We start from the raw sequence: 12,155 nt of genomic DNA, 5'->3' as shown, positions 1-12,155 counted from the left end.
GTTACAACTAAGTCATGGGAATGAAAAGTGCAGCACAGGGAATATAGTCAGTAATAGTGTAATAACATTGTATAGTGACAGATGGGGACTACATTTACTGTGGTGGGCACAGAACAATGTATAGAACAGTCAAATCACTAGGTTATACACCTGAAACTAATAACATTATATGTCAGCTATACTTTGATTAAAAAAGAGAAAAAAAAAATAGGCCCTAAATAAAATTCTAAGCTAATTCAAGAGGCAAAAGAGAAGAAAAGCAATGATCACCATATACGTCAATGTAATCATCTTGTAATTTTGCTCAGAGCTTCAAGAATACTGGTCCACGGGGCACCTGGGTAGCTCAGTGGGTTAAGCCTCTGCTTTCAGCTCAGGGCATGGTCTCAGGGTCCTGGGATTGAGCCCCCCCCCCCCCCCCGCCCCTGCCGCCCCACAGGGCTCTCTGCTCAGCGGGAAGCCTGCTTCCTCCTCTTACTCTCTCTGACTGCCTCTCTGCCTCCTTGTGATCTCTGTCAAATAAATAAATAAAATCTTAAAAAAAAAAATACTGGTCCAGGTTTTTAACAATTAGAAAATGACACAAATGTCATTGGTGTACAAAATCATGCAAATGTAAGTGAGGACAATAAATGTTTAAGACACAGTGCCAGCCCTCTCCAATAAGGCTTCACGTGTCAGAGGCTTTGACACAAAGTGACTCAGCATTCACATTAACTTATTCCATTAGTTCTGTAAGAAGCTAAATTGATCCATCCCTTATCTATTCTAAACATATTCTTTCAAAACAGTTCTTGGGAAAATGAATCTCGTGAAGCACCACAGACCGCTATCACTACCAGCATGGCTTTAGCCCTGCCCCCTGCTAGTCCCTGTGTTCCAGGTGGCCTGCACCACCCCAATACTGCTCCCCCATACTTCCTCCCCTTCAGGCCTGGGCTTGCCTCCTGCCCAGGCTTTCCTGATGAGCTCCAACCTGACCTAAAGCTAGGGGGTGGGGAGGTGAAAGAGGAACCTGACAAGTGCTGAGCACCAGGCCCGTGCAAAGCACATTATCTGCCTTTCCCAGGTCTTTTCCCTTCCCAAATGGGGAGCCTGAAGCATGCCAGTAGCCCACCTAAGGTTTATCGGACTCCAGAACCTTGCTGAGTCCCCAGCAATTATCCCACTACTTGACTGGAGCTGAAAATACGTTCCCCTCTATTCCCTTCCTCTGACTTCGTTGCTCCCTCTCAGGAGTGGTCCAGGACCACTAGAGACCCTAAAGGCCTCTTAGCTTCCACAAGCAGCAGCAGTATTCTAAGAAATGCTTCTTGCAGAGTCACGCACTGTGATCACAGGGCACATCAGAGTTGGTGGCGAAAGGTCTCTGCAGTTAGAGGTTCCATGCTCTGTCCTGAGAAACCCTAGAACCATGGGGGTGCTTCAGGGTTTCCACAACACGTGAGAATTTATTATTATCCATTAACAATACAGAACGGTTTTCTCGCCTCCTGATACCATTTCAGTGCTAAAACGTATATGAAACGCATTTGGATGTTCCATCCTCATCTATTTATCTGTATAATTTTTCACCGCTCTGAAATTCAGTGACTTCAGTAAAATGGCCTCCGGTTCCTCTTGATGGGGAGAAAACCACTTCTGTATTGCTAAGTTGCTGGTAAGGCCCACAAGATCGTAAGCCCTACGCAGAGGTCATGTTTGGTTCATCTTGGTTTTCAGTTACAATCAGAAATCTAGCACATGGGGGTGTCTGGGGGGTGGAGGAGGGCTCAGTCAGTTAAGTGTCCAACTCTTGGTTTTGGCTCAGGTCATGATCTCAGGGTCAGGAGATTAGGCTCTGCATCAGGTTCCACACTCAGCAGGGAGTCTGCTTGAGATTCTCTCCCTCTCCTTCTGCCCTTCCTGTAACATGCGCTTGCGCGCTCTCTCTCTCTCTCATAAATAAACCTTAAAAAAAAAAAATCCTGCATATAGCATGTGTTCAATAAGGAGTCACTAACAATGGCAGCAACCTCAATAATAAAAATGGATCTTTTTGGTAGTCCACATGACTCGGTAACCCAAGAAAACTGGTCTCCAAGAGCTACTTCCCTAAATTTCTCCAATAACAAAGTATATACAAAAAATTTTAAAGGTTTTAAGATGAAAGTGAAAAGGAAATTAGCCTTCTACTTTGGGAAATTTCAATTTAAATTAGTCATCCTGTTTGTAAAATACCAAGTTTTTGTTCTCTGGAATAGAACTTGAGCAAAAGATGGGTTTCATATTCTAGTGTAGATATGGGGGGGGGGGCAAATGCACAGGTGCTGAGTTTCTGATTCCAAAGGCTCTCTCTGACTGATATTTCAACTCGTGACAAGCGCAAGCCACCAATCCAGAGTCCTTTCACGTTCATGTAGAGGGAATGATTATCACAGGAGACGTTAGCAATTCTTTTCCAGCGTGATGTAAGCTGAGGCAGCAGCGCCAAGCAAGCGTCCTTGTCAAACACGTTCCAGCCTTCTGGATTACTTCACTCACATCTCCCTGATTAGGATGCATGCCGCGTGCTGCTTAATACAATCTGCCATCGAATGCCAAGTACTTCAGAACTAAATTAGGAAATATGTCCCAATACATAGAATGATGCTAAGAGCCCTAAGTGGGTCTCTCTCTTTCCTTTATGAGGCATGAGACTCATCGTCAACGTAATGCTCTTAAATGAGGCAATTGAATCTTTTACCCCTCTACCTCTGAGAGCAAAAATTTAATTCAAGCAGCAAAGGAATTAATAAAGATAATATGGTATCATAAATACCATTTTCATGGATGAAGTGTTTTTGACAGGTTCAGGAAATGTGAGACATAAAAACACACTTTAGAGGGTGAGCAACAGAGTTGACACTGATTTCCACACTGCAGCACAACGGAGGCCGGAGTAATTGCAACTACACTTGTTTTCCCTCACCATCACATGCCACTCAGCAACGGCCATCTTTCAGGTCATGTATGCCACTGAAGTAAAGAGCCCAAGAAGGCAATATCAAAACTCTAGAGCCTGTAAGCCTGGAGATCCCTGCACACAGGCAGACCAAGAGGGACCAGAGCTTTCTTTCTGATCCTTCCTACCTGAGCTGGAAACAGCTGAACCACCGGCTATATTTACAAGCCTTTTCTTAAGACTAAATACCTTACTTTTTTGAGAGAGAGGGAGAGAGAGAAAGCATGTGTCCACGCATCAGGCAGGGGAGGGGCAAAGGAGCAGGGAGAGAGAGAATCATAAGTAGGCTCCATGCCCAGCACGGAGCCTGACTTGGGGCTTGATCTTACCACCCTGATTTCATGACCTGAGTGGAAAACAAGAGTTGTTTAACTTGCTTAACCAACTGAGCCACCCATGTGCCCTGAGATTAGATACATTTGTGTGATGTTCCTTGGTTTCATTTCCTTAGGAGACTATGTGTATGAACAGGCTAGGTTCTAAAAGTGCCAATTCGCTGAAGCCTGTGCAGAATGCTGTTGTAACGTGCCAATGCCAGGAACACAACTGGTGTTCTGTAACTCTCCACGCCCAGCACGCATCCGGCTGGCTAGATGTATGAACGGATGGATCCGAAAACATTATTACTTGATGCTCAGATAGCTGTGGTTCCTATAAAATGCTAATGTGATTATCACATGGTGCAAGGATATTCTCCAACTGAACACAAATAACACTGCTGGGGCACTTCTACAGGTTAGGGAAATTCTGGTCGCTGATTCAAATTCTGTATCAACATTTGGACTTCACTATCTGCTTTGATCACAGTTAATCAATAACGGATTATAGCTAAACCCCAGTTCTGTATCAGTACAAACAAAGATAAACCAAACGCTCTGTTCTCATAAAGCCTTCATCTGAATCCTAAATACACAGGCCAGAGGCACAGACACAAACCCCCATGTGCATTTAGCCGCAGGCAAACTCTCCTGCTAATAGTCTCACACCATCCTAATAAAATGTGCTGGGCCACATGCTTCTGGGCCAAAGCAAATAGAGCCCAAACATGGTATTCACAGTGTAAGCACAGTGACACTGAGCACCGCACATAAGACTGTTTGGGGATTATGATATTATAGGATAGCAGGAGGATACTAAAATCTTATAGAGCCACCCATGACATGGCTTAGTTCACCCAGAAATGTTACAGGACAATTAGTTTCCTAAAAATGCAGGTTTTTCTCAAATAAGCAGAGAATTCATTGAACACAATCAGATGGAAAATGCTGCCTCCTCAAAACTGGAGAACATTTCCCAGATATAGCGTGGCCTCCCTCACGCTCCAGTGGGCGGCGTTCATGCTGGAGAAACGTCTCAATGCAAAGTTACAACGGCTCTACTAACAACCACCAGCCATCCACCCACAGAAGTGTTGGAGGGTTTGGAGCTGCACTCACATAATATTTGGATGACTAATGGTACTATCAGATTCAAAGAGATGCTGAGACACATTCTTGTAGTAAATTAATCTCCATTCTTCATTTTAAAACACCAATGAAAAATACCAGGTAATGACTTGAGGGACAACTTTTAAAAGTAAATTTTCATAAAATCAGTGGGTTAATCAGCTGATTCCAATAATTAGTGCTTTTATTTTTCTAGATTTTTTTTTTAATTAAAGAGAGAGACAGAGATAGTGACAGAGATAGCCAGAGAGAGAGAGAAAGAGAAAGAGCATCAGCAGGGAAGAGAGGGAGTAGCAGGCCCTCGCTGAGCAGGAAGCCTGATGTGGGGCTTGATACCAGGATCCTGGGATGATGACCCGAGCCGAAGGCAGATTTTCAACCGACTGAGCCATGCAGGTCTCCCTAATTAGTGCTTTTAATGGGGTTGAAAAACCCGAGATATCCAAAACAGCACTTCTTTCCATCAATATCCAAAGGATACACCCACTCTAATTTTGTGCTGAAATATCCCTTTACTGGTTTCTCAAATACATCCACACAGGTAAGTCAAAGAGGACCTGACTATGAAAAATTTATTAAAATAGGACAAATTTAAGCAAGGCTAGTGCTAAATAAAACTGTCACCTCACTACACTGAGAACCTCAGACATAAAGGAGATAACCAAACTTGAAAGTATGATAGATGAAAACTTAGAAGGCAAATAGTCTCTCTTCTCTCAATAAATGAGCTCACCGGGGACCAGAAAAGGTTTTTTCAAAGCAAGAAAGGAAACTGCCTTAGGAAATCAACTGCTCTCCCCTCCCCCACCTCCCAGGAACGCACAACACGAGTTAAATCATCCTCAATCTATCTTTCCAGCTAAGCTGTGCTCAATGTGCTCCCACAAAACAGGCCAACTAGAGCACAAAGGGAGTCCGTTGTCACAGTGAGGTTGCAAAAAGCCACATGTATCTTTGACTGCTTTATGTGTCCTCCTGAACAAAGAATAGCTCACTGAAATCCGGATGCTTCAATTCTTTGCACATTTACTAAGTCGCAAAACTAGTGGACACCTTGATGAACGAGATTTGATCTTAGAGGGGACTATACACAGGGGAAACAAGATCTAAAAATCACAACCGGAGGCCAGACATAAACTATGAGTGGAGGAAACAAACAGGAAGCACCACGATGGTCATGCTCACAGGCCAGGCACTATGCTTAAAGCTTTACACACAGATTTTCATCAAACCCTACCATTTCATGAAGTAGCTACTATTCAGAATGCCCTTTACCAATGAGAAAACTGAGGCCTAAAAGGGTTAAGGTCCCACAGGACAGCAGGTTACTACAGAAGTGGAACTGAAATTCGGGCTGTGTGCATCCAGAGCCTGGCTTTTCTCCGGGTCATAACGCTGCTCCGTGGAAGACGGCCTCCTTCCTGAAGGAGAAGCTATGTCATCAGAGGAGCGGCTGGCTCAGGGAAGTTCCTTCCCAAGGACGGCACCCACTGCCAGCAGGGTCAAGAGCGGGCAAATTGGAGAAAAACAAAACAAAACAATACAAAACAGAACTTGATCCCTTTCTCCCCTGATTCCAGGGGAGAGAGAGAAATCAGCTTTAAGACCAAATACTTGGCCTATAGTCAGGATAGTAAAATGCTAGGTAATGGTAAAATTTAGTCAATTAAAACACCTCTCTCCTTAATTTTGACTCAAAGATTATCAGAAGGCATTTTTATGCACTACAGGTGAGAGATTTTGCTGCAACCCTTTTAGAGGGCAATTTGGCAAAGTCCATCATCATCTTAAGGCACACACCCTCTGGCCAAGCAATGTAACTGCTAGGAATTTATCCTAGAGATCTACCACACAAGACTTTCAGAAGCTGCAGTACACATCGTAGTGTGGTCTGTAGCAGCCAACAGTGAAACGACCCGACTGTGCATCCGTGAGCGGGGCTTGGATAAACAGACATGGGCCATAAGCATACGCTGCAACCCTAGTGAGAAGGAACATAGTATGTGCTGACAAAGAACGCTCTCCAAGGTATATTACTGAATGAAAATGTTGAGTACAGGACAGTATGTATACTATGATCTCATTTTTTGGTGTATAAATGTCCCTATAAATGCATGAAATTCCTCTAGATGGATACCTAGAAACTGTTTAATAGTTTCTTCTGTGGAGTGGGGTTGGAGGAAGGAACGAGAAAGGAAACCATTACTTTCATTTTACAGCCTTCAGAAGTGCTTGAAGTTTCTTATTTTTTTACCATGCTGAAATATATTGCCTGAATAGATCTTAAAAATTTATCAGACAGCTTTAATTTTTTGTCTTCAAAAAAATAAAAACCGATGTTCTTTTTTGTTCCTCGTACATCTTAATATTTTTGTACCTTGTTTCCTTCGTATACCCATCCTAGACTCTTCACACCGAAAGCAGCCTGGTTGGCCGAGACATCCAGACACGTGACGGGCTGGCCGTAGACATAATGGAGGGTTCTGGCAGAGTCTTCAGCTTTTAGCAGGTACACCAGATCTCCAGCCGTGGCCACTGCCACAGGGTACCTTTCAGTATCTGGAACTATTTCAAGGTAGTCAACCTGTGAAAGGATAGGAGTTATGGAGTCCATCAGGTCTCACCCATGGTTCATCCTGACTTGGTCAAAAATATACAATTCCTCCTCTATGTCAATAAGACCAGCAACCTGACTGAAAAAGATGGGCAAAGGCTCACAAGGTCACAGGAAATGAGAACATAATTCTTACACTAATAAAAAGTTGCTCTTAAAAAAAAAAAAGATACATTTCTGATAAGAGAAATATGAAGTAATTCGCCAAGATACCATTTTCACCAATCATATCAGCAAAGATCAATTAGCCTGATAGGACACTGATCTGGAAATGGAGGGGGACAACCATACTTGCAGATCCCACTTACGGTTGGTGGGATATAATCTGTTCCAACCTCTCTAGAGGGACATCTGGCAATACTTATCACAATGTCAAATGCACATTTGCTCAGAACCAGCAAGTCAGCCCTATGGATTTACTTACAAGTAAACTCACATGCAGGCAAAACAATTGTGTACAAGGTTATTTACTATGTTGTCTTAGCTAAAAATTGGAAAAACCTAAACATGCCTTACCAAGGGACTAATTAACAATACATCTATGCATTGGAATACTATGCAGCCACAGGAAAAAAAAAAAGCATGAAGCATTCTTTATACACTGATATAAATGGAATCATCTCCAAGATACATTTGGGGGGGGGGGGGAAGCAAGGAAGCAAGGTAACAGCATTCACAGTGAAGGATGGCCAGAGGGACCATAGCACGTATGTGACTTATGCAAATATAAATCTGATAATATTGGCTACTTTCAAAAAGGGAACAGAGTTCTTTGATGGGGTGGAAGAGAGATTTCTCTCTGTAAACCTTACTCTATCTTTTAAATTCTGAACCATGAGGGTATAATAACTATTCAAAAAATAAAGTGTTTTTTTTTTTTTTTACAAGAAACTGAAAAAAATCCACTCAGTTCTAAATTAGCACCATTCACATTTTAACATTTGTGCAAATACCAAAACTGTGTTGCTAAAAGGCTAAAAGTACCTGAGGTATCTGTCCTCTGCTGGCTTCAAAGTCATTGAGGGTAGAAAGACCCCTTTACTACTCCTGACTGCATTATTTATTGCAACCACTTTCTCTAATCTGCACGAGCATGAGGTGCTCCCTTCAGGAATAATTTGCTTTTCTATGTCCCTGAATGGCACATGTCTCCAGAGCACAGTTTACACCAGGTTTTCACCTTGAGTAAAATGGGAGAGTACAAAAGCAGAAGGTGTGCCATGCTGTGTAATTATGAAAACCACTGTGGAAAGGGACAGCACTGCCCTGACAATAAGCCAAAGGAGTTCAAAAGCCTGCATCCCAGGGACTGTCCAGAGGAGCTTGAGAGAGAGTAAACATCCGGGTGATTCTGCTAATCCTCTGGCCCTAGGGTGTGAGTGGCAGGCCCCATGTCCCCAGCCAAGAACTCATGACAAAGGACAGACATTCTCGGCCAGTAGCACCAATCGGGGAACGCTGCCATTGTGATTCAGGGAGCCTATCTGGGAAAGACAAAAATGGCCCGGCTTTCACAGGCCAGGAGGTGCCTTTTTCAGTGACAGCACATTCTGTGGCAACCCCTCGGTCCAGGATGAGAAAGAACACACAAAAAGCATAATAACACATGCCTCCAGCAGCGGTTGCCTCCTTCCTCTCTCCCCTATTCTAAAACTCATTTCTTATTTTCCAAAAATCAACATCCTCAGTCTAGCCATTTAATTTCACTTTACTGTTGGATTTTTGACAGACCAAGAAGCTCAGATCGACTGTGGCTGCGCCATTTGCCAGGAGCTGTAAACTACTTTAAAAAGCTTCCAGTCTATGCCAGGCTGCCACCTTATTGCCAAGGCAGGATTTACACTTTACAGAGGAACTCAAATCTTAAGTAATTGTCGAATTCATATAATTATTGCTCATCTAGAATATTCTTTAGGCAGAGACCAAATGATAAACACTATGGTAGTTTCGAGAACAAAGAGATGGTACTTCTACATTTCTCTAATAAAACTCCAAGAGGAGCAACAGGCAGTTTCAGGGAACCACCACTGGAACTGCAGAAATTGCTCACTAGAGGGACAAGAAGCTTACGGAGGGGATGTGGAGAGGCCAAGGGCTTTGGAGTTACTCAAGCCTAACAAGAGCTCTACCAGGGGGGAAAAGGGAGAACAGGATCTGTTCCAGGTCAGACCACAAATTCATTATTCAAAATTGGCTTTTCTGTTTGCTCTCCCACTAGTGCTAAAATCAAGGTTAAATTAAATCAAAATTTAGCACAGATTTCAGCTCTTCCTTCTTACCACAAAATCATCTCCCACCATATAACCACGGAGGCTCACATACAAATGGTCTCAGAAACAGGCTCTATGTGAAAGAACTCTTCAGGCTGGCCGAGCTTCACGCATGACATCCTGGAACACAGCTACCCAATTAACGCGGACTTATATTTATTTTCACTCAGGTGCTACTCTTAATTGCAGGTGAGAAAATCCTAGGTGAAGAAAGTGCAGGATGGAAACCTTCCTTCCCATATGGATTGGCAGGATACGACTGAATTCATTTTCACTTATATAATAGGCTAGAAACCAGGCTCAGATTTCCAGGGGTGAATGTCCTATGAACGAGAAGGAAGCCAGAGACCCCAGTAACCAGAAACACTAGTCTTGAAGTCAGCCCTGAGGTTTGCAGCACAGCTTCTTAGCGCTGAGATATGGGGCTGAGTTATGGGGCAAGTTGGTTTACTACTCCAAGCCTCTCCTGGCTTTCTGGTAAATGGGGGAGAGATACTAGCTATTTTGTAAGGTTGCCAAATTTAGAAATGGAAGGTGTCCACGAAGCCCCGAGTGGATGGGAGTTGCTGACATCATTACTATCTGTCTGTACTAGACCTGGAGATTTCAACAACGGAGGATACAGTGATCAGACCAAAAAGCTTACCAGTTTCTGAACTTCAAATTCGGCAGTGATTTGCCAATACCCCTCCTCACTGGGGCGTAACATCACAACGTCAAAAGCAGAAGCCGTGGCCACAGTCACGTCGTCCTGGCTGAGAGCGAGTGCTTGTATTCTTGCGTCATGCTCAAAACGATGGACAGGATACTTTCCAGTCCTTAGATCCCAAATATTAAGAAATCCTATGTAGGAAAACAAACAAACAAACAAATAAAACACAGGTAATAATTGTAAATTCACTTAAAACACACAATTTTAAAAACAATTGTTCATGGGTGCCTGGGTGGCTTAGTGGGTTAAAGCCTCTGCCTTTGACCGGGTCTTGATCCTGGGATCCTGGGATAGGCCCTCATCGGGCTCTCTGCTTCCCTACTCAGCGGAAAGCCTGCTTCCCTTCCTCTCTCTACCTGCTTGTGATCTCTGTCTGTCAAAGAGATGAACAAAATCTTTAAAAAACAAAACAAAAAAACAATTGTTCACTATAAAGAAAACTAAAAGGTAAATGATAAGTTTGCATCACATTTTTAAAAGAAGATTTTATTTATGTATTTGACAGAGCGAGAGAGGGAATCCAAGCAGAGCATGTGGGAGAGGGAGAAGCAGGCCTCCTACCAAGCAGGGAGCTCAATGTGGGGTTTGATCCCAGAACCCTGGGATCATGACCTGAGCCAAAGGCAGACACCTAATAACTGAGCCACCCAGGTGCCCCAAGTGTGCATCACATATAACAAAGGGTCAATTTCCTTAATAACAACTTCTAAGATTCAGTAAGAAAAAAAAAAGTAATTAGGAAGTGAGCAAAGGACATGAACATCCTGGTCACAGAAAAAAGAAATCCAACTGATATATAAACATAAGAAAAATACAAAATTTCACTCACAATTACAAAAAGTACAAATGAAAATGATCATTTTATTTTCATCAAATTGACAAATGGACAACTTCATAAACATTTTATTGTTGCGGATGTGCGGAAATAGGCTCTATCTTAAACTGTTGCTGGGGATGTAAACTAATTCACCCAACTCTATAAAGGCAATTTGATAATATTTACCAAATTACAATGTATATGAACGGTCACTTTAATGTTTTTAATTATGCCAACAGATTGGAAGCTATCTAAATGCCCACCACAGTTTGACATTTAAATAAAATGACCAGTTAAACAAGACTACGTCAACCTTATATATAAGCTATATGAAATGATCAACAAAATGTATTACTAAACAAGAAAGAGTAAAGGACAGAATAGTGGTAGAGTATGCTATACTACTTTTGTGTTTTAAAAATTTACACACACACACACTTACGAGGACTATCCCTGTGTATGGAAGGATACACAAGAAACTTTATTAATGACTGGCCTTGAAGGAAAGAAACCAAGGAGAAGAGATAAGAACAGGAGGGCATTTTACTGTATATCATTTGTATATTCTGAAGATTTTTCCCAAAATTATTTTGACCAAAAATAAAAATTTTAGAAAATGTTTTTATGAGAAAGACTTAAAAAAAGAATGGGAGGATATATATCAATTGCTGAATTTTTTTTTTTTTTTTTTTTTAAGATTTTACTTATTTTAGAGAGGAGAGAGAGCGTGAGCATGCAAGCACGGGGAGAGTGAGAGGATCTCAATCAGACTCCCTGTGGAGTGCAGAGCCCCACATGGGGCTGGGATTTCAGGACCCTGAGATTATGACCTAAGCTGAAATCAAGAGTCAGACACCTAACCAACTGAGCAACCCAGGTTCCCCTTAAATATTTCTAACATACGGGAAAAAATTTTTTTAAGATTTTATTTATTTTTATTTATTTGAAAGAGAGAGCACAAGCAGTGCTTGTGGCAGGCAGTGGCAGGCAGAAGGAGAGGCAGAAGCAGTCTCCCCGCAGAGCAGGGAGCCCAATGAGGGGCTCAATCCCAGAAACCTGGGATCATGACCTGAGCTGAAGGCGGACACTGAACTGACTGAGCCACGCAGGCGCCCCTAACATACAGAAGTCTTCATTCTAACTGTCCATTCATGCAACAATTACGCCCCAGTTTTATTGATACAGCTGACATACAACATTGTATCAGTTTAAGTTAGCAACATGATTTGATACATGCATTTATTGTGAAATGATCAAAGTTTAGTTACCACCCATCACCTTGCATAGTTAACAAATTTCTCTTTCCTTATTAGA

The 12,155-nt window shown here is 42.4% G+C and overlaps 1 protein-coding gene across 1 annotated transcript in view; it reads right to left on the bottom strand.

Moving 5' to 3' along the window:
- Positions 1-12,155, bottom strand: part of FBXW8 (F-box and WD repeat domain containing 8) — a 126,427-nt gene that overhangs the window by 32,107 nt on the left and 82,165 nt on the right. Inside the window, exons 6-7 of the mRNA XM_059408516.1 lie at positions 9,959-10,155; positions 6,806-7,012 (exon numbers count right to left, since the gene is read on the bottom strand). Of these exons, the coding sequence (XP_059264499.1) occupies positions 6,806-7,012; positions 9,959-10,155 (404 nt within the window). The remainder of the gene's footprint in view (positions 1-6,805; positions 7,013-9,958; positions 10,156-12,155) is intronic.

The sequence above is a fragment of the Mustela nigripes genome, chromosome 8 (assembly GCF_022355385.1).
Source record: "Mustela nigripes isolate SB6536 chromosome 8, MUSNIG.SB6536, whole genome shotgun sequence".
Lineage (NCBI taxonomy): Eukaryota > Metazoa > Chordata > Mammalia > Carnivora > Mustelidae > Mustela > Mustela nigripes.
Note: the sequence above shows the minus strand (reverse complement) of the source record. Positions and strands in the feature narration are given on the sequence as shown.